Source organism: Euprymna scolopes, chromosome 41 (assembly GCF_053919585.1).
Source record: "Euprymna scolopes isolate OS-2025 chromosome 41, ASM5391958v1, whole genome shotgun sequence".
NCBI classification, from domain to species: Eukaryota; Metazoa; Mollusca; class Cephalopoda; order Sepiida; family Sepiolidae; genus Euprymna; species Euprymna scolopes.
The window spans coordinates 21,328,908-21,352,648 of NC_136522.1; the positions used below are offsets into that span (position 1 = coordinate 21,328,908).

The 23,741-nt window shown below is 34.0% G+C and overlaps 1 protein-coding gene across 1 annotated transcript in view; it reads left to right on the forward strand.

Moving 5' to 3' along the window:
• Positions 1-952: 952 nt before the first annotated feature.
• LOC145266405 (uncharacterized) overlaps positions 953-23,741 on the forward strand; it is a 47,233-nt gene continuing 24,444 nt past the window's right edge. The window contains exon 1 of the mRNA XM_080122059.1: positions 953-1,058. Within this exon, the coding sequence (XP_079978185.1) occupies positions 977-1,058 (82 nt within the window). The 5' untranslated portion in view covers positions 953-976. The remainder of the gene's footprint in view (positions 1,059-23,741) is intronic.

A 23,741-nucleotide genomic window follows, 5' to 3' on the forward strand; every position in this document is an offset into this window, starting at 1 on the left:
CGTGGAAATAACTGAGTTTGAAGATAGCCATAGCTAGCTTGTTGTACTCATGTTCTGCCCAGGGTCGAAGCCCCAGGCGAAGTCTGCTGCCCGGCAGGGTCAGAATGAAAGAGGTATAAGAGTTTCAGATTTCGCCTTTTATGTACTCGGTCACATGATTGAGAGATGGCTTGTGATTGGACAAGCTAGGGAGAAAATGGATTTCAAATCTCGGGTCGCGAGAATTAGCTTCTGCCTATGATTGTAGCGAGTTTCGACTGCTACAAATGCACATGCATTTATTAAGTAATACATCGAAAAAATGTTTTAATATCCACAAAACTACTTGTCTGTCTCAAATTTAAATGTGATATTCGTTTTCAGCATACCCGAAAACCATTAAAGTTGTCATTTTAAAGGTGAATGATAAGATGGAAACAGATTAAAAATTTACCGAATTTTTTCTTAGCTTTTGTAAATTTGTAGATTAATACCCTTGACTAACCCTATCTCAGTTAGATTCTACTTCTTTTAGGCGATTACGCAAAATATATAAATAAATAAATAAATAAATAAATAAATCGGTAGCTGTCCTAAAACGTTAGAATGGCTCGGAAACGGGGGATCTTTTTGCATTAAATTAATATGCAAAACTAATCCATAATTCTGTTTTCTTTTTTTTCGCTAAGCTTTCATCATGTTTTGTTCCCATACAATCGCCTAAAAAAGCATAATCTCATTTTTTCGGGGTGTACTACTGTACAGTGTACTATGGGTGGGTGCTGACTGCTGGTTCTACAAATTTACCCCCTCTCCTAAAAAATGAATACCGATTTTTTTTCTTTTTAATAAATAGGAAAATTATCGAGTAAACATCAGTGTTTTTTTTTTTTTTTTTTTAAATGAAAAAAATGATTGTTTAATTCTTGGAATAGATTAACATAAACTTTAAAATAGATCCATTTTTGGAGTTTGTCGTCTGACCCCAATTCCAGGAATGTTTAAATTAAGTATAGCAGAGTTATCTGCCGATTTATCAAAATCAAATATGTCTACCGAAAGTAGAGAACCGCATTCAGGTAAATAAATTTGTTTTTTTTAATAGTTTAACTAAAAAAAATAATGTTATTTGTTTTTGTTAACAGATAAGAATGGTCTCCAGTACCAATTAGGATAACTATGTTTATTTCCTCTTAAAGAAACTTGATGTGTTTTCGGGTACATTTGGGGTACTGACTTTTCACCCTGTCAACTACTGAAACTACTAAGCTTCATACTTGTCAACGAAGGAATTTATATATATATATATATATATATATATATATATATATATATATATATATATATATAAGCTAGTAGGAAGATCTGGCGTGGTGCTTATTTAGAAGTACACTTAATAAAAAAAAAATACAGGAAAACCGTCATGATGTACGTCGGTGACGGAACGAAGATATCATATTCCAAAAGATCATGTAAATTTATCGGATAGTTTTTTTTTGTTTTTTTTTATTAAGAAAATCAAATGTTATGATTTTTAGAGATTAAAAAGTTGTAATTATTTTGGATACAAAATCTCGGTGGTCGAATTGAATTGTCGCCCTTGAATTTTAACACATTCTAAAGCAATATAACCCACCCACCTCCGTCTCTCGCTTCATCACAGAATTTGATTTTTTTTTTTTAGTTTAAAACTACTTGATTAATTTACATGATTTTTGGAATATGACTTTTTTTCCGTAATGGGTATGTACATCATAAAGTTTTGCCCGTATTTTTTTTTTAATTAAGTGTGAAGCATCTTCGACGTTGCCCGGGATCGAATAGGAAAACCGGGTTTGTATTACTGTACAGTAAGTACACATAGATTCGAAAAAGTTGTCAAAAAACAAATATATAACAAATAAATGTTATCAAAGGCAAGATAAGTTACTTTTCTACGAAACTGGATACATTTTTCGTGTTTTTATTCAATGTAACATGTTTATTCAGCTCGAAAACCATACAGTGTTTAGCGATCCGATGTATTGAAACATTCAAGATGGCGTCTTATTCTCTCTTTAACACGGTAAGTGTGGGAAAAGATGTTATAAATAAAAAAACGGATAAATTCTGTTAAAAACTCGCTCAAGATATGTTACCGTGACATAGGTTGACATATATTCGGCGGGTTTTTAATAGTATTTTGTATAGTTTTTTATTTATAACACCTTTTTCCATACTTACCGTGTTAAAGAGAGTGTGAGACGAGACGGCATCTTGAATTTTCGAATACATCGGTAAACACTGTATGTTTTTCGAGCTGAATAAATATGTTACATTGAATAAAAACACAAAAAATATATCCAGTTTGGTAGAAAAGTAACTTATCTTGCCTTTGATAACATTTATTTGTTATATATTTGTTTTTTGACAACTTTTTCGAATCTATGTGTACAGTAATACAAACCCCATATAACATTCATTGAGATAAACTTCCGTTTTTATGCCTCTCCGCTTCCTCATAAAGGCGCACACGGCGTTACCTGGAAATGGATTCTGAACCTCTCTTAACATTTTTAGTCTTATGTTTATTATATAATTTTTAAGTTATAAAATAAACCGTTCCTTTTTATGGGTATCAGGTGCAAACGCCCACCCACACGATCATGTACTCCTCTAAAAAATTAAAGGTACTTGTATAGTTTAATCAAGACATTACAAAATGAAAATATTGAAGAAAAAAAAAAAAGAAAATTATTGATTCGTGCTGAAATAATAAAGTTATTATTTAAAAAGCCATTCTTAACATGGGGAGGGGGTGTTTTGTACCTATTCTATACTTTAACCTTACAATTGAATAATAAAAAACATAAAACTGTAATTAAACTTAGAAATACGATTTAAAAAACAGCGCGGATCAGTAAGTGCATTAGCACCGGTACTAGTGCTGTGACACTGCTGTGTATCAAAACTTTTTGGGAATTTTTGACACCCCTAACCCGACACTGCGAATAAAATATAAAAAACTCGTAATTTCGCTGTTTAAAGTGGGTTGTTTATTTTCTTTATGGAATATACTTCAAAAATAAACTATTAAAGTTATTTAAAAAATAATAGAAATATTATTTTTTATTTAAAAAAAAAAAACAGTATTTACAAAATGTTTAAAAAATGCCGGCGCGCCTTCATGCGGCCATTTTTTTTTCCTACGTAATGAAATCAATTGAATTTTACGAGTTAAATAATTTTCAATTTTTAAACTTTAAAAATCTATCAATTTTTGTATTGGTTAAATTTTTACGATCAATGTGAAATTTTATGCTCTTTCCAATAAACCAAATTTAATATTTTAGACAAACGTTTTTTGTTAAATTCACCCCCCCCATTTTGAAATGTCTATTAAAATTTATATAATTAATTTACTCACCAAAGTTTAATATATCACAAATTGAAGATAAAAGATCAATAAATAAAATATTCTAATTTAAAACAAAAGAACAAAAGTGTTTTTTTTTTTAAATTTACCTGTAAAGTCCAAAGTGTAAAACCTTTTTTTTTTTTTTTTTTTAAACCACGTTGATTTTTTTTTTTTTTTTTTTTTTAATTTAAAAATTTTTTTTTTTTTAATGAAAGCTCATGTTATGCTTATATCGTCAAATAAATACTGGACGGTGACAACAATTTTTTCTATTACATTCAAGGTTTTCTTTTTTAGATATTTAAAAAAAAATTCACTCGATAAAGTAGAAAGAAAATATGATAATCAAAAACTTGTGTATTTCATTAAGAGAATAAAAAAAAAAAAATCGCTTCATTGGATTATTTGTATAACGGCAAAAAATTATAAGTGAATGTGTGCTTTTTTTAACTATGGAGGGCCAAAAATACTAATTTTGATATATATTTAATAGATTTTGGTACCAGTTAAAAATTGAATTTCGTGAAATCTTTTTTTTTTTTTTTTTAGAATATTGTATTTTTTCGATTAAACGTTTCATTATTTTAAAATTTGGTCTTTCCTCATTATATTTTAAAAAAAATAGCGTGAATCAGTAAGTGCATTAGCACCCAAGAAAAAACAAAAAACAAAAAAAAAACACTTTTTTGATCAAGTAGTGTTTTTTTTCTTTTTTTTACAGAGGAAAATCAAACTTTAATGAGATTGATCGTATCGTGGCCATCTTGTTTTTCGTGGATGATGAGGTGGGGCCCCAAGGGAGATAATTCCAATTACCGCCTAAAGTTTATAAAAATTTGACGAGAATATTTTGAAACATGGGCAGAAAAAAATACCTAGATAATTATTTTAGTTTCTAAGTTCCATTTTTTTTTTAATCTTTTTTTTCATTTTGTCCTTTGTTAATCATTTTTTCATTTAAAGGCACTCTCTCCTCATTCCCAAAGGCAAATGGCGACGATACAATCGATCTCATTAAAATTTGATTTTTCTCTCTAAAAAGAAACCTGCTTGATCAAATTAATTGATTTTTTTTGTATAAAAACTTTATTCCATAACGAGTATGTACAATATAATTTTTTTTTTCAATATTTTCATTTTTTAATGTCTTGATTAAACTGTACAAGTACCAAGTGTATGTATCCAAATACCCTGGGTAATGTAGTTTTCAGAATATATATGGGGGTGACGTGAGAAATTTAATCTCAGATAATTTAGAACTAGCAGACAGAGTAGAAATTGACACAACGAATGAAAGGCAAACTTACCCTGTATGATAAAAACAACCGTCTTTCTTCTGGGTTGCAAAATCATTGGGTCATTTTCCATCTCGACTGAGTCTGGTAGGTGATGCTTCATAAGAAGTGTTAGTTAAATCTCTACTGAGTAGAGTTTGAATGTTCTTAGTAAAGAATCCATTTAATTATGATTTCAATAGAGTAGGCGGTTGGCTCCGCCGAACAGTTAATTACGATATCAAAATTATTAGCTAATTTAAAGGAGACGATAAGTATGTCAAGGAATGAAACCTAATTAGTTAGTCTCTCAGAAGAGAAGAAAGGACTCCAATCACCCTTAGATTAATGAGTCCATGCATGAAAGAAGGAGAGACGAAAAAACCCGCCCATCCTCTAAAAAAAATATAAACAAATTAAAGTTTTTCGGTTTGAATGTTCTGTGTGCACAGGGTTCAAATTTAAATCAACCAATCAAAAAGGCTGAAATAAAACATGACATCTAAGTTCGTATTTCAAGTCGTGCAATTTCTGACACACTGGCAAAGGAGGAAAGAAAAAGTAATAGGTATTCATTACTTTTTTTCCAGATATTAAATACAAGGTAACTACAGGGTGGGCCAAAATAAGGGTCCTATCTTTAAATTTGAATAACTTCCACAAAATAAAAGTTAAACTCACCAAACTTTGTGTGTGTAGACTGACCCTTCCAAGATTTTTTTGAAATAAACAAAACAAATTTTGGCCGAAAAACACTTCTTAAAACTTACATGAATTTATGAATTTTTAAAAATAGGACCCTTATTTTGGCCCACCCTGTATATCAATTAATTGACCAGTAAAAATTTTAATTTTTATTTTATTCCTGGAATGTGTTAACTAACCATCGTAGGTTTAACCATTTTTTTATTTTAAAGTAACCATATGTGACTCTGTCTGCTTCTGATAAATGAATTTCTAACCAATAAATCTAGTTTATCTAGATTATCAATCTATATATCTATAAAAGTGAACGTGTCTGTGTGTGTATCTGTGTACATTTCCCTACGCGATAACTCTGTCAATTTAAAGTCTACAGACTCGAAATTTGATATACAGGGTACTGAGATTTGGGAAAATCTTCATGATCGGTTTTCGACCAGAAATTTGGCTGTTAAGGGGTCCAAGTTCAACGATTTGACCTTTGAGAACTCTACCAAACGCCTCCAACAATTTTGGGTCTAAACACTTAAAATTTTAGATATAGTTTCCTTGGACATAGATCTAACTTAATAACTTGATTTGAGCCCAAAACAATAAATATTAAGGGGTCATAATAGGTCAAAGTTAAAAACATTGACCGCCTTTTTTTTTTCTTTTTTTTTTTTTTTAGCTCAACATACACTTCCAAACACCCGAGCAACGCCGGGCTGAAATGCTAGTATATTAATATTAATATATAATAATAATAAGAACGATAACTTGAATATAAGTCAAATGACAACTTAATAAATACTGAGTTTAAAGAGAGAATGAAAGGAGTTTGGACAGTTCCATTCCCCGAAAGTATCGTGCTGACTCAGCCCAATACCATCAAAATAATACAACTGTCACAAGCATCACAGCAAACTATAGGAGATGATCCGTCATTTGCGATGGAACAAGTCTAACAGAAGAAGGGATCACCTTTTTCTATAAATTCTGTAGAAGACTGCACAGAAGCGGCCTTTAAATCCAGGGGAAATGTTTTAAAGAATGAACCTGTTCACAACTGTCCCTTAATACACGGGCCACGCGAACTTTGCCATCATTCCCATTGATGAGTCTAAGTACTTTGCCTAGTCTTTTCTCTAAATACTATCATGGTATATGTTCCTCAAAATTGTCTGATCTATTCCTGACTTCTTTTACTCTTGCTCATTTGACTCCGTCAAGTGGTCTCGATTAATCTGCTGTTTTGATACCTCATTGTAATACAGCTTCCTATTCCAGTAATTTCTTTCCAGGAACCGCAGACTTGTGGAACTCTCTTCCTGCTCACTGTTTTGCCTATACTTTTAACCTTGGTCTTTTCAAGACTAAGGTCAATAAGCATTTCCTATTTTTGCAATAACTATCTTTTGCTCTTGTTAGCTCCTTACATAAAGTGGCTTTGCGCCATGTCTGGAGCGATTTTCATTAAAAGAAAGTAAAGTCTTTTAGTAACTTATATATAAAAAAAATTTGTTGAAAACAAAATTTTTATAAAAAGATTTATTCAAAAAAATAACTCTTGTATTTTTTATAACTTGCTAAACGATTAAAATTTTTTAAATTCTTTTCATGGCACTTTATTTCCAGTCCCCCATTTTTATTGATCATGCTACCATATTGGAAATAAGCTGATGTACGAATTTAGAATGTTTTTCCATAATTACTATGTTATACTAAATTGATTTTAATACTAATGTGCTCAGCATCTGATAATCTTAAAAAACATGCATATACAACTTTTGAGTTACTGCATATCACCTTTCTAATAAAATTATGTCATCAAATCTTCATGTTTACCCCCCCCCCCTCCTCCTCCCCATCTTATATCAGTAGTCTATAACGGTTGAAGTTGGTTTTCCCATTGAGCCGAAACAGACCAAGTAAACTAACGTTTATGCTCCTTTATTTTGTTGGTGCTACCAGATCAGGCTGTCTGAAGATATTGGCTTCCTGAGACGAAATGAACCTAACATTGATGTTTTTTCTTTATCTCCACCCTTTTTGCAAACCAAAACCAAAACCAACAAGCCACCTTTTCCTTCTTTTTCTTTCTTCCATTTCCTCTTTCTCTTTCTGTCCCCCCCCCCACTTCCTGACTGGTTTCCTAACTTAAAATGTACCAAACATTAATATTGTAACTCTTTTCCCTCTTCCACTACAAAATTCATTCATGTTCTATAGGGCAGGGAACAAAAACGATAAAATCCACTATAAAACATCCAAACCAAACACTACAAACTAGCGATTGAAGATACAAAAAGCTTAAAGAATAAAAACCTTTTATAAAATAACTGGATGCAACATGAATATTATTTCCAAAATAACTGGATGCGGCATTAAATAACCTGAAAAGGGTTGATATGCTGTAAAGCAACCAAACGAAACCTTTATTTTGAGTGTGTCACTGTTCTATAAAAGAACTAAATTTTTCGTTTCTTGTTATCTACTGCATTCGAGCTTGGCCCTTGATAACCGGAATTCTGTTTCCTAAAAATATAAAGCAAAAAAAAAATGTTTCCTTTTTGGCTGGCATTGATGTGCGACCCCCCCCCTACCACAACCACAGTTTTCAAAGTAAAAATAACTGTAAAGCCCCCCCCCCCGTCTCATTTTCCTCTTGGGCGTGGGATTGAAATAATCTGAGTTATCTTGAACATTTCTACTCTGTAATGGCTGCCAAATATTTGTAATTAATTATCGTTTCGCATTTCGACTGCTTTATGGGTAAAAATAATACGCCCTTATATTTTGTGCATTTTTTTTTTTTATCAGATAATTTTTTTCCGATTTTTGCAGTCATAAAAAAATTAAATCGGTGTTTATAAATAGAATTGAAATATAATGCAATTTTTTCTTTCCTAAAATCGAATTAAATATTTTCCTATAACAAGTTAAACAGGGCTCTACATTGCGAGTGAAACAGTCGCATTTGCGAGTGATTTTTCAAAATGGTGACTAGAAATAATGAAGCGTTTATCTTTTGGCAATTGTATTTCTTTCACTGACAATCTTCCAAGGTGCACTGCTGAGTGAAAAATAGCTTTTCAACTTTTTTTTTTCTAATAAAACAAAATTAAATTATTTAAACAATAAAAGTTTAATAGAAGAATATACTTTTTTTTTAACGAAGGCTGTTTAAAAAAAATCTGAAGAATTTAGAATGTTTATATATACCTTTTAAGTATCAATATAAAATTTGTTGTATATTTAGAATTACGCTTATTAAAAAAATACAGAAATATTTTTATATGCATATGGACGTAGCTTGATGGTAATGAATAAGGCTGGACAGCTACATGTTTTGGTTTCAATTCTAGCTGATGGTACCCAAGTCAGTTTCCCCCTTTTTTATTTTTGTGGCTCTATAATAATAAATATGAAATTTGCATGAATTAAAATATATTTAAGTGCATTTTGCAATCTGCTAGTTTTTCATATTTCTCTCAAGTTGCATGATTTAAACAGAGCTTTAATAATAATATTTTTGTAAATAAATATTTTTATCCACAGGTATCTACCACTAGTCTCTTCAGAGTCCAAAAGAGTCTCAAATCTAGTAAGTCCCTCCACTATCGGCCAAACACCAATTTCTGTCCCATCACTGCAATGTTGCATTTCTGTGCCTGCTTTACAAGTATTTAATAGAATATGCTCCCCTCGACCTACATACTCCCAACCAACCCGACAAGCAGCAAAATCCCACCCTTTCACTGTAGAGTTCCTTAGATGTTGGAAAGCCTTCTACTTTTGTTTCTTCCTACAGACTGTTAAACTTTGGAATTCCCTCTCTGTTTCCTGCGTTCCTGACTGTACTGATATGCGAAAGTTTAAATATAACGTAACTCCCAACAATCCCCCATTAGACATGATTCTTAATAATTGCCTATTACATCTAAGAGGTAATATATGCCTTTTTTTGGGGTAAACAGAGTTAAAAAATATCTATGTTTCATATTTACTAACAGTCATTAGTATGGTTTATATAATTGAATCGCCAGTAAAATGATTAGGAATCTGGACCTGAATGACTCCATCACTCAACATACATAAGATTTATGTGTGAATAAGTATATATATATATATATATATATATATATATATATAAAATGAATCTTGCTATATTCAGCCACTCTGATTATTCGTAGACGACGAAACACGTGTCAGTCGATAATTACATTTTAAAAATAATATATATACCGCTCCCCATGTGGGGGTACCAAATTATTCCCAGCTCGCATTTAGGTAAAAATACGCTTTCGTAAATAATAGAATTCATTTAAAACATATGTTATATAGGTTTCATTGAGAGAGTCTTATTATACGCGCAGTCTTAGAAGAGTCTTATTATAAGTGATGCTTTTTCTTAGTGAGAGTGTTTTATTAAGAGGGATGTTGAAGAGAGAGAGAGAGAGAGATTGTAAGAGACTTAGAGATATTGTTCATGTTAGGAGAGATTCTTATATATTAAATGTTCATTCCTTAATTGTGTTTATGGAAGCAGAAGGGGAAGAAAGCTCTTGGAGTGAAGGGATAGTGTTCAGACAGTTCGGACATTGTGTAGACATGTAGATTCTCATTGTGGATATGAGAAGTCGAGATGTGTATGAAAAGACATTTTATAACACAAATATATAATACAATTTCACTTTACCTTTTCGTAAGAATCATAAGACAAGACAAGCTTTACAAAACACATGATGGTTTATTTCGTCCCACGACCGGCCGTGACTTCCATCATCAAGAATTCAAAGTTTCACATTTTTTTCTTGAAGTGACATCTCGCTCCCTAGACGACGGACTCTCTCCGAGTTTCTTCACTGACTGACTAACTCTAAAGTTTTTTCTCTATTCCTAGAACTTTCTATTTTCCGTGACGTCATACACATGTTAAAACATGTGCCTTCTTTCACGTGTTCTGGACATACGTGTCCAAAACTTTTCCTATTTCTACAAAAGGAATTTTAACCTATATTCAATATGTTAAAAACATTATCTTATAAGCTGTATTCTTTCAATTTAAAATTTCATAACAAACTTGACAGCTCACATTCTTTTCTTGAATATTTTATCTATTTTCTAAACAAGTTTGTTTTACATTTTTACATTCTCACACGTAATCTATTTCTAAAACTAAATTACAAGGTTTGAATTCCGTCTGTTGCTATTTCATTTTAACTAAACTGTCCATTTTTATACTTACATGAAAAGGGGACAGCCCTTATCATGTAACATATATCGCTAGAACCAAAACAAACAACATTTAAGTAAATCGCGATATATCCAGATAGTTGGTGAGATGGGTCAGAAGTAAGGGGCTTAGGCTCATTACTGTGAGGTCTCTATTTCGAATCTCGCTATATTCAGCCACTCTGATGAGTTATACACGACGAAACACGTGTCAGTGGATAATTACATTTTAAAAATAATATATATATATATTATAGAGAATAATAGACCTAAGGTCTAAAAGAGCAAAGTTTCTGATAATGTATGAATACTTTAAAAGTGCTGTGCTCAAAGTACTCTAGATATAGGATAGATTTGATAGTTGTATTTACTTATATATTAATACTGAGGATAAAAGATTTTGTTTTGTTTCTCCTTTTGAAGCTGATTTATAATTACACAATTATTGATCTTCCTCTGTATATGTGTGTATATATATATATATATATATATATATATATATATATACATATATATATATATACATATATATATGTATGATGATGATTGCTGCATCTTTCCAGATGATCGCCATCACATTGAGTTCTCCTGATCTTGTCATCTCAGATGACTCTGCACTCCCGTTGCAGATTTGCATATCTTGAAGCTGATGTGACATACAAATTGAGCAATTTCCATCGAGTTGACTTCCTCTGGAGGTTGAAGGATATTCCTATGAACAATCACATGTCTTCTCAAACCAGCAGTAGACTTTAAACTTTGTTGCATGTTAAACAGATTGTTTGGTTCAGACTAATAGGTGCAAAGTTGACCTGAACAGGAGTTTTGTGCGACTTAAGGTAGTTGACGTAGCTAGCTTTTGACAAAAGCACTCATTCACAAGTGCCACATTTCCAGCTCTGTGTGTCATGGTTAAGACCATCAATTAAACCTTTGCAAAGCTCTCACTTCAGATTGCTGTGAGCCTGCTTTCTTTTCTCAAGAGCATCACAACTTTCATGTACAGGCTTTCGCCACTTCGGCCTTTGCAAAGTAAGTTCTTCCAATGTGTCGATGTCGATTTCTAAGACTTTCAAATTATTCTTTGTAGAGTCTCTGAACCTTTTCCTAAGCTTGTGTTGAGGGCACTTGCTATTTTCCAGCTCCCCGTAAAAAATTTGGTTTAACAGCCTACAATCTTTCATTCGAACCAGGAGGCCCATCCAACACATGTGAGATCTGATTACAAGGGTCTCAACACTAGAGCAACATGTTCTCACAACACTTCAATATCAGGTACTTGAGCTTGCCACTTGATGTTTAAGATGTCTCAAGCATTTTTGGTGAAATCGTTCAGCCATTTAATGGGCCTTGGATGCAATGTCCATGTCTCCGATGAATACAACAGTGTGGTTAGCACATAGGTCTTGTAAATGCAGATGTTAGTCCTGTCTGTGATGCCACGATCAGACCACACTCTCTTCTCCAACCTTCCAAAAGTTACAAATGCCTTCTGAATTCGTCTGCGGATTTCAGTGTTGAGAGAACCATCCCTTGACAGAACTACCGAGGTACACAAATGAATCAACTACTCCCAGTCTAGTGCCACAGACCATGATGTTCGGCTCCATGTATAACTGGCCCGGTGCAAGAGTGAACATCACCTTTGTTTTAGACAGACTGATCCTCAGACCAAAGGCAATGCAGGAGTCAGCAAAGCTATCCATTATATCCGTCTCAGTGTGCGACAAAAAACAGCATCGTCTGCATACAGTAACTCCTTGACCAAGACATGATGCAGCTTGGTTCTGGCATTAAATCTTTTAAGGTTAAAAATTCAACCTGTGGTTCGAAACTTTAACATGACACCCTTATCACAATCTCGAAACGTATGAGCAAGTAGAACAGCAAAATATATAGAGAAAAGAGTGGCAGCAAGAATATCACCTTGTTTGACACCATTGTCAACTGGAATATAATCAGACAATTTTCCACTCTGGAATAGCATTAGGACAAACATCCTCCAGTAACCTGTTTAATAGAAGTCATGCGAGAACTTCCAAAGAAGCTTCCAAAAGCGTAATCCAATGGTAGTGGTCACAAACATTCTTCTGTCCCTTTCCTTTAAACAGGGTCACGAAGACACCATCAATCCAATCCTGTGGAACAGGAACACCTTCCCAGATTTCCTCAACAAAACCAAGGATAGCATTAGCAATATTCGCACCTCTAATCTTAAGAAGTTCCACCGGAACACCATCCAAACCAGGTACCTTGCCACTGCTGACTTGTGTGATAGCCAACTGCACCTCAACCAGACTAGGCAAACGATCCATTCTGAACATATCACATTGTGGTAGGCTATCAATTGCATCAGCATCTACTGCTGAGGGATTGTGAAACATATCAGTAAAGTGCTCTTGCCATCTTTTCAAGATATTTTCTGGGTCTTTAATGACAACAGAACCATCTTTCGACATCAGGGGAGATATTGAAGAGGTAGGAGGACCAAATACTTGGCGCAGGAGTCCATAAAATTTCTTCAAAGTCTTTGTTTCAAACGCCTTTTGCATCTGCTCCGTTATATTCATCCACCATTGGTTTTTTATTTTTCTTAGCTCACGTTGCAATGTGGCTTTGACCTCTTTGTATTGTCGCAAATTAGTTGTATGATCAGAATGATCTTCACGAAGTAAAGATTCATAAATTGTTTGTTTATTCATCAGCAACTGATTAATTTCAAGATTGTTGTCGTCAAACCTATCCTTGTTCTTATCCCTCTTGAAGCCAAGCACTTCAGCACTAGCAGAATAAACCTGAGTCTTGAAATTCACCTAAGCACCATCAAATGCAAGATTATCAACCTTTTCCACCATACTCTTTTGAAATTCAAGCAACTTTAACTTGGTGACATCAATACGGCTAGGCACCTTAACGCTACTATGACAAACTTTCTTTCGGATTCGTAGATTAAACTTTCCTCTATCAACTTATGATCGGTGTCACATTCAGCATTGTGCATGATACCAAGAGTATATGCATCTTTAAGATCGCGTTTTCGAGTTATGATGGAGTCAATTAGGTAACCATGCTTTGAACGTAGATGTATCCAAGTAGCTTTGTGCTTCAGTTTAAGGCGAAAAAAAGTGTTACAGATAGCAAGATTAAATTCTGAACATAGCTCTAGTAGCTTAAGGCCATTAGCATTCATAGTACCGATACCATAGCTGCCAATAGCACTCCAAGTCTCATAGTCTTTCCCAACACAAGCATTGAAATCACCAAAAATAAGTTTTTCATTAATTGATGTAGATACAACAACAGAACGCAGAGAATTCTAGAAACACAAGATGTCATCTTCATTCGCTTGAAGCTTTGGTGCATAGACAGAAAGAATAGTGGTGAATCTGTTATGTGAGAGAGGAACACGAAGTTTCATGATGCGATCACAGATACTGGAAGGAAATTCCATAGTATCAACCAAGGATGTTTTAATCGCAAAACCGACTCCACCATTTCTACGGATAACTTCCGGTTTACCAATCCAGAAGAGAGTGTAGCTTGATGATACCTCTGTCATTTGATCTTCTCCTGAGAGACGGGTCTCTGATAGAGCAGCAATATCTATATAAATCTCACCTGTCTGTTTAAATGTATGTATGTATGTATGTCTGCCTGCCTAAAGCTTTCGACAGAGGTGACAGATTTTCAGAAGATTGGTATCAATTGGAAGCTCGATGTCTCGGACAACAAATATCGAAAAATTGGCCCAAAACATTAATTCCTTCATCCTCAACTAGGCAGTTTTCTATAGAGAGGGATCGATTTTTTGTGAGCAATTTTTGCAAGTCATTGTATCTGTTAGATTGACTTTGCCTAATTGTAACGTTCCGAACTTTTAGTTGCGTCATGGAGTAGGGGTAAGACGTCAGGGTTTTCTTTCACTTTCTTTTCCGCCTTCGTGTCATGGGTTCGAGCATACTTGCCTACTACCATTTTTTTTATTTTTTTGATCAACACACACCTTCAAAAACCCGAGCAATCCGGGCACCCAGGCTAGTATATATATCTATATAATTATAAAACTCAAATGACCTTGTAACGAGTGATGTAATCCACTTTCCAGTTTACGACATCCAGTTGTGCATGCGCACATAAACATTAACCCATAACAATGTAAACAAATAAACACGAATTGCTTCTTTTGGAGATTTTGACCTGCGCACTACAATATTGTTATTTCGAAATTATTATTTAACATGGGAAGAGTGGGGTGTTTTGCAACTATTCTTTATTACAACTATACTGTCGCTATTTTCTTACAACTAAACAACTTTAACCCGTTGACAAACATAAGAACAATTGTAGTAAAGTCAAGACTACTACTACTACTACTCTCATCCATCCCTTTTCCTTCCTTCTGCTTTATTTTTTGTTTACATTTCTAGATACAAAATAGTTTTGTGAGAACGGTGAATTTATTGACACATTTACTAATCTGTTTCAATATTAGTTTTATTTTATTTAGGTTTTATTTTTTTGCTTCAGGTTTTATTAATTATTTGTTTAGATTTTAGGTTTCTATAACTTGGTTGAAGGATTCCAATATGGTTTTTTCATTCTTATATTTCTTATCGGTAGGTTTATGTGCGTTTTTGCTGCTAAATGACTTTCTGCGACGTTCGATTCATAGGAAAATCATGTTTAATTTTCGATTTTTGAGCAATTATTTGGAAAAATAAGTAACTTTACACAAATAGGGAGGATTTTTTTTTCTCGGTTGAGTGATCCGTCTGTGATTTTTCATTTTAATATACTTTCATAGAAATGTTTCTTTTATGTCAAAAAAAACAAACAAACTATTTTCTTTACGTCACAAGTGTCACGCTCATACATGAATTCCATAGCTAATATAACATACTGACCCAGCGGGTCACGGGTAGTCTAGTATATATTAAAATGTACTTCTGCATGAATGCATACATAAGTATTCAGAGTCTGTTTATATTTGCTTGAACGTGAGAGTCACTCCCATGATTAAATATTTTAAATAACTAACCACAGTTTTAGATGAATAGAAAAATCTGGCTGAAATTCACATGTCGTTGGATGGTGAGATGGGAGGGTAGTCAGCATATTTACCCCCCCCCTCACACACACACACACACACACACACACACACACACACACACACACACACACACACACACACACACACACACTTCATGCTCTTAGTTACTCTATTTCACATAGTAGTTTCAACCTTGATATAAAACAACACGTGACACTTTAAATGAGAAGAGAATTTAATTACTGCTTGTCTACCCAAAGTATCCTTATTTACATGACTCCCCATGAGGGCAGTTGGACATAAAAATCAAAGTTAGAAAATAGGACACTTTGGATTGGGACAAGAATAACGATTCTCTAAGTCTGGAAGGATTTCCCTGTCACTGACAAAGGACAGAAAAAAATGACCAAGGAAACTCCTGTTATGAATATTTATGTTTATGGAAAGAAAGCTTTAAAAATAATTGATTTTCCAGTAAATTTTCACTACCACATTTGTCGTAGTTTACCCTTTAAAAAAAATTCAGATTCTAGATTAAAAAAAATATTTTTTTTTTTTAGCAATTACAATCAAATAGTTTGAAAAAATATCCATGGAGAAGGAATTAAAAAAAAAAAAAATATGTCTGTCTATATATCTATAAAAGTGAAAGTGTCTGTGTGTGTACATTTCCCTACGCAATAATTCTGTCAATTTTAAGACTACAGACTCGAAATTTTATATACAGAGTACTGAGATTTGGGAAAATCGATGTGATCGGTTTTCGGCCAGAAATTTGGCGGTTAAGGTGTCAAAGTTCAACGATTTGACCTTTGAGAACTCTACTAAACTCTTTCACCAATTTTGGGTCTAAACACTTGAGATTTTATATATAGGTTTCTTGGACATGGATCTAACTTAATAACGTGATTTGAGCCCAAAACAAATTTTAAGGGGTCTTAATAGGGGTCAAAGTTAAAAAAAAATTGACTGCTTTCTTTTTTTTTTTTTTGCTCAACATACACCCCCAAACACCCGAGCAACGTTGGGCTGAAATGCTAATATATATATATATATATATATATATTTTACAATGGGTGATCATTTTCCGCTATAAATTTTACTTAAAATGAGCACCCATTTTCTGACCATTTAATAGTAAACTGAGACGTGTAATTGATTAAAGTTTATTTCTTGGGTGGAAAAAGAGGGGTGTTGCATTTTTGTTTTTTTACTTATTCAATTTAGTTTTATTTTCTGTTTTAAATAATGAAGGGAAAAAGTGAACTTTTTTCTTTGAAAAAAAAAATTTTTAGATTATTTTTTTATCTGAAATTAGCAACAAGGTACAACCGGTTATGAATTTTGAAATAAGCAAACGGTGCTTATCAGAAAACTGTCCCTTAAAAAAAAAAAAAAAAATAAAAACATTGATTATTTTGGGGGATGGGGGGGTTCAACTATGAATGATCAAAATGAAGTTTGATTTTCTTATGTTACCCCCGTGGATTAAAAAAAGGGTTCCATTTGAAATTCCATGTAGATTCCTCACTTCGACAGAAAGATTTCAGAGTTCAACAAGATACCTGAAGAAGGTCTGAGGTTACATCGATCAGAACATTGTGCGAATAACATTCAAGATGAGAACGGTAGTCTGAATAGTCCAAATTATGTTTTTATAAAACATCTTTATCAAAACATGTTTCATCTTCATTAACAATCATCAGTGTGGCTTATAACTGTACTGTTGATCGAATGATTTGAACTTTAGACCTGAATAAGTTTAATCCAACATTTTAACCAGAATGTGAAATAAATAAACTCTATATTTTATTTATAAACCCGAATATGTAGATTAATGTCAGACAACATAATGCACTAAAAATTATTGTCTTGGCAATAAAAATTGTTTTACCTTATTTTCATTAAATATTAATAAAGAACATTCTGGAGTTAAAATCAATGTAATTAGGAAAAATGTCGTTTTACTACTTTTTTCATCCCACATTTTTGAAAAGGGGCTCGGAATCAAATAAAACGGGTATTTTGAGTTTCTATCCACTGTTGTCAAGTGCTGGTTGAGAGAGTGACTATGTGAAGGGAATATGACAGCAGAACTTTGCTCAACATCACAGGGGAAATCCAGAGAAATGCTATGCCTTCATCAGTTTCACCATCTGGCCCTCCAACTGACTTGGTTGCAATTGAACTATTACAAATGGATTGCATTTAAGAAAGATTTCAGCGATACTGCATGCAACATTAAGAGCAAACTGACTGCCAAGATCAAAATGGCATTCAGGTATCTTGCCAGGGACACCATGAAGGCAACATGCTTCAGATTAAAGTTTAAGCTGGGGCTTAGGGTGACTTCTTCCAGTTGTTCTTCCTGGTCAGGTAAACTGGTTGGAAACGTAACAATTTGTGATAGGGAGTGAGATATAGTGAAGCTATGAGTTGTGCTGCCCGCTGCATCTGTGTAAGTAGAGAATCCAAGCCAGTTTTTGTGGTGGACATTAAAGTCACCAAATACATGTATTTGTGCGCTAGTGTCGAGGGACAGTGCCGTGTCTATGCTGTCAGGTTGTCCTCGACGGTCGTACATCTAAACAATATGATATAAATGCGGGGGTGCCCCAGGGTTCTATCCTTGGACCTCTATTGTTCCTGATATTCATAAATGACCTCCCCGACAAAATTGCCTCTGAGATGGGTATATATGCTGATGACACTACACTCTATGGCAGGCACGACAGGAAGACGAATGAACACATTTCTAAAGAAATGGCAGAAACACTAGAGGAAGACCTCCAATCTGTGGTGGAATGGGGACAGTGAAATGTGTTCTGTAAAAAAAAATATCTAAGCGATGCATTTTGAATTTTAAGAATGAATCAATTAATAACCAAGATATGGCTACTTTTCTTTCCTTTCTAAAAGTGTCAAATTTGTCTTGAAAACACCATATGTTTCTAATGTTAATTCTTGCTGGTTGTCCGGCATTTCGCCTATATTAAAAAAAAACAAAATAAACCAAAATCTTTGATATGCATACCCATGCCAAAACCAAAAGATAATATCCCCAAAATCACAAATTGATCAAGTAGTTTTATTTTTATAAGTAAAATCATTTTTAAATGATTTTAAGCTACTTAAGTTTTAGTTGTTTTTTAGTTATCCCCCTTTATTTCTTCAAAATGGCGATGCAAGATAGTCCCTCCTCGCTTGCTCATGAAATTTGATTTTCTTAGTTCAAGATAAAACTATTTAACCAATTTATGTGATTTTTGGAATATGCCATTTTCGTTCCATCACGGATATATGTATTATACAGATTTTTTTGTTCTTTTGATATCAGAGAAATTTTGGATAAGCACATGATTTTTTTTTTTTTTTTCTAATTCTTATCGTCTGATAACATGTACATTAATAATACTAATTATATTCTGTTACAATTCATTTCTTGGCTTTTCACAATATTTTGGATAATTCTAATTTAAAATTACAAATGGTGCTTATCAGAAAACTGTCCCTTAAAAAAAAATAAAAACATTGATTATTGGGGGTGGGGGGGTTCAATTCGGATATTTTTTTAGCTATTCTGCAGTATAGTTAACAAGAAAAATGGGTGAAAAAAAACAAAACAAATATTTAACAAATAACTAACAGTAAGAGAGCTTGATCATAAGGTTCTAAGTTAGTATTTACCTTCAATCCACCGCAGCAAGATCTGACACAAGATTGTGATTGAAAAGCCATTGCCTATGAGCAGAGAACGCTGGCGTACACACACAAAAAAAAAAAATGCTGGAGCAGCCCGATTGGTATTCTCCAGTAGAGGTGCCTTAAGCAATTAGAATAAACTAAATGGATGGATATATGTCTGTTGGAATGACAATGACCAGTTGTGGGGCAAGGGTTGCTCAATTCCGAACCACTCCTCTCTGTACTGCTTGATTCCAGTGGCAAAGAAGTCCAGGATGACTGGGATCAATGCTGGGATAAGCAGAGAGCACTTATACAACAGTATATTCTCAAATGGTCACTCATTTTAATGATGACCAGGCTGAACGATGTTTAACTTTGGTGATCTAATGTGAACCAGTGTGTCAATGTAATTATGCTGTATAATTGAATAATAAATAAACTAGCGGGACCTGTGGAAATTCCACAACAAACTCTTTCATATTTAATATATTGATGTTGGCATTCTATGGGTGTTCAGCATAAATAGAGACGTCCTGATATTGTTGTAGCTCTTTTGATAAAACTGAAAAAGTATTTCTTTCTTTTCTTTTTTTTTTTTTTTACATCGGCATCACCACTTATCAAGGCTAAGAGGCCACTCGAGGATAAGAGTTAAAGAGTGTACAGTAGAAATTGGACAATATAGTAACCGTTAGTAATGGAGATTCGATAAATTTGTTAACTTATATGGAACGGCTCATCAAAAACTTGTTTTCGTTAGACGTGAAGACAACCATATTGTAGTCAGCTGGAAAGCAGGAAAACGGAAGACAATTCCACAGGCGTGCAGTTCTAAGAAAGAAGCTTTGCTCATGGAATCTACGCTTAGGTTTAGGCACAGATAAAGAGTGGGGGGAAACTAGTGATAGTGTTTTCTGCTAGACTGGTGTTTCTTGTGAAAGTTTGGCATGGGGGGGAGGGACCATAGAATGGAGCTCAGCCTAGCACCTGCCATGAAAATAACAGAGCAAACAGAGACAAACTTTCAACATCTCTTCTGTGAGAAAGAGGTTGTAGCCCTGTCGTAGAATACGTTTTAATAAATATTTAAATTTATGCAGATTTCATATATATTATTTATCGATTCTTATATATTATGAAGTGGTTTCGGAAATGAAAAAGTATATCTATATGACTTGGTTGCATCAGCTTGAATCGAAACTGAAACCAAAACTTATAAAGAAATATATATATATATATATATATATATATATAAAACTTGAGTTCCTTCAGCTATAATCGAAACTGAAACCAAAACTTTTGAAGAATTCTTGGTAAAATTATTTATTGCAAGAAATGGAAGGTCATAAAAATTAAACGACAGCCACTCGGAAGAAAATGATGTAAGCATGACACAGAAAATAACACACATTCTATCGTATTAATATATAGATAATAATAGGTATAAACTAACCCCTTTTTAAAGGGAGAAGGTAAAGCCTGGGAAGATGGACTTCTTAGAATTGCATAGAACCATACCTCAGTCTAACAGAAAGGCCACCTAACTCAAATGGCCCAGACTCTGTCGGACTGATTGTCAATGATGTATCCTCAACTTGGTATAAAAATCACAACCAGGTCAGATTGATCATCTTTAATTTGACATTGGTAAAAGCTTATATTTTATTTTATTTATTTTATTCTAAGCCTCGAGAGAATTCGGTGCTGCTAGGCTATTCTTGCCCAAAACATGCTGCATGAAATAATGCAACGCCATCATGGCACTAGAAGATTAAGAGACTCTTGGATCTCTCAGATATTTTTTGAGCTATTTTGCAGTATAGTTAACAAGAAAAATATTTAACAAATAACTATTACCAAAGGCAATAAAAGTTTCTTTTTTTACCTACCTGCATATTTTTTAACTCTTTAAAAACGTTTTACCGACATGCATACTTAAAAAAAAAAATCTTCGAAATCGTTTTAATTTCAATTCAATATTTCATTCAAATCAGACTTGGCCTGCCTTGATAGAGTTCAAAATAGACTTCGTAGCCTCCTAGGAGATGTCCTTTTCTCTTCCTTACAACCTTTATCTCACAGAAGAGATGTTGCGAGTTTGTCTCTGATGTATCGTTATTTTCATGGAAAGTGTTCGAATGAGCTTCAATCTATGGTCCCCCCTCGCCAAACTTTCACAAGAAACACTCGTCTAGCTGTAAACACTATCAATAATTCCCCTCACTCTTTATCTGTGCCTAAACCTAAACGTAGATTCCATGAACAAAGCTTTTTTCTTAGAACTGCACGCCTGTGGAATTGTCTTCCGTTTTCCTGCTTTCCGGCTGACTACAATATGGTTGTCTTCAAGTCTAACGTAAATAAGTTCTTGATGAGCCGTTCCATATAAGTTATCAACTTTACCAAATTTTCATTACTAATGATTACTATAATGTCCAATTTCTACTGTACACTCTTTAACCCTTATCCTTGAGTGGCCTCTTGGCCTTGATAATGTGGTGATGCCTATGTAAAAAAAAAAAAAAACATTGTTACAGTCTGAATTCAAAATGGCTGACTCCAGAAATTATATCGCATAAATTGTGTAGTATACTCACTGGAGTAGTAGGTAGAAAAATAACTTTTTCTTTTGTTAACTATACTGCACAATTGCAGTATATATACATTCTAATTTGTCTCTAAATTATCCACTCTGAATGCATATACCATGCACTGGATAAGACGGGGGGAAAGCTAGCATGAAGGGCATCTCATGAAAATTAAATCATATGGTGTTACTGGATGAATACTTAACATAATCAGATCCTTCCTAAACAAGAGAAAAATCCAGGTGGTCCTTTATGGCCATACATCTACACAACACAATATAAATGCAGGTGTGCCTGAAGGGTCGATCCTTGGACTTTTATTATTGTTTATATTCATAAATGACCTCCTTGATAAAATTTTGCCCAAGATAGGTATTTTTATTGATGATACCATGCTCTATAATAGACATGAAGGGAAAAACGAATGTACACATATCCAAGGTAATAGCAGAAACCCTAGGAAATGACATTCAGTCTGTAGTAGAATGTGGCCATAAACGGATGGTAACATTTAATGCTACTAAGACTGAGCTTCTTTCCTTTAACAATTACAATCAAACCTTCTCAACCATCAATTGCCATGATAAATAACGTCCTAAATAAGAGCGCATCCTTTAAACTTCTCAACTTAACATTCACAGGCAACATGAATAAGAACAAATACATTGCAAAGATGATGGGCTCCCTCTACCATGCTAGAAAATCACTCACACCAGCAAGCATCTTATATTTTAACAAAGCCACAATTCTTCCTTGCATGTAGTATTGTTGACATATCTTGGCTGGTGCATCTGCCACTAAAATTGTCACCCTAAAGAAAACAATACTACAGCTTTATTTTCAAACTTTTATCGAAAAAATCAATTTAGTTAACTTGATTATGTAGTAGAGCTGACATTTATTCAATGTAGCCTCCTTCAGCCTCGGTACAGATTTGGAACTGGAAGCATGCCTTTTCCACAAGTGCTGGTGGGAGCTCAGCGAATACTCTGCGGATGGCAGCGATCAGACTGGCTTTGGTGTTGTGGGAGGTCATGTTGGTGATGTTCTTGACTTATGACCAAATGAAGTAGTCCAATGGGTTCAGGTCGGGGGAGGAGTGGGGGCCAGTGAGAGAAGTGAACAAAGTCATAGCATTACTTCTGAAGTCAAACCTGGGTCTCTTTGGACTTGTGGGCCGGCGCAGAGTCTTGCTGCCACACCCAGAGTCTGCCAGCGGCCACCTGATTGCACCAAGGGATCACCACACTCTTCAGCATATCCAGGTACACTTTGGTGTTGACTTTCAAGTCGACTTCAGAGATGTGGCATTATGTGACTCTCACTTGAAACCACATCAAAGACCATAATTGTGGCCGGAAACTTTGTTGAGCTGTGCCTTCAAGTGTTGAATCATCTGGATTTGCATTTGGAGGCTGCTGGCAATGGTCCTGTTGTCATAACTTGGATTGGTAGAGAGTATGAGTTGTACAGCGGCGCATCTTCGATCTCACTCGTTGAACATTGTGTCGCTTTCAGGCATGATAGAAGGCTCCTATCACTTTTGGAATTTGTACACCATTGGCCAATTAGTAGATGGTCTGCAACAAAAAAAGGAAACCGTTTTTCCTCAAACGGAAATGGAATAATGTCGCATTTTCTAGGGCAACAATTTTATCTGTATATACTCGTTTTTATTTTTCTTTAAATTATCCGCTCGGCATATAAACATTTATGACATACTAGCTGATGTTGCCCAGACGAAGACCTTGAATTAAATTAATTCAAAATGCAATTTTGCTTCCATTATCTTTATTGAGAAATTCTTTTCACTTCCTCCCCTCCTCCCTTTTTCTTTGTCTTTCTAA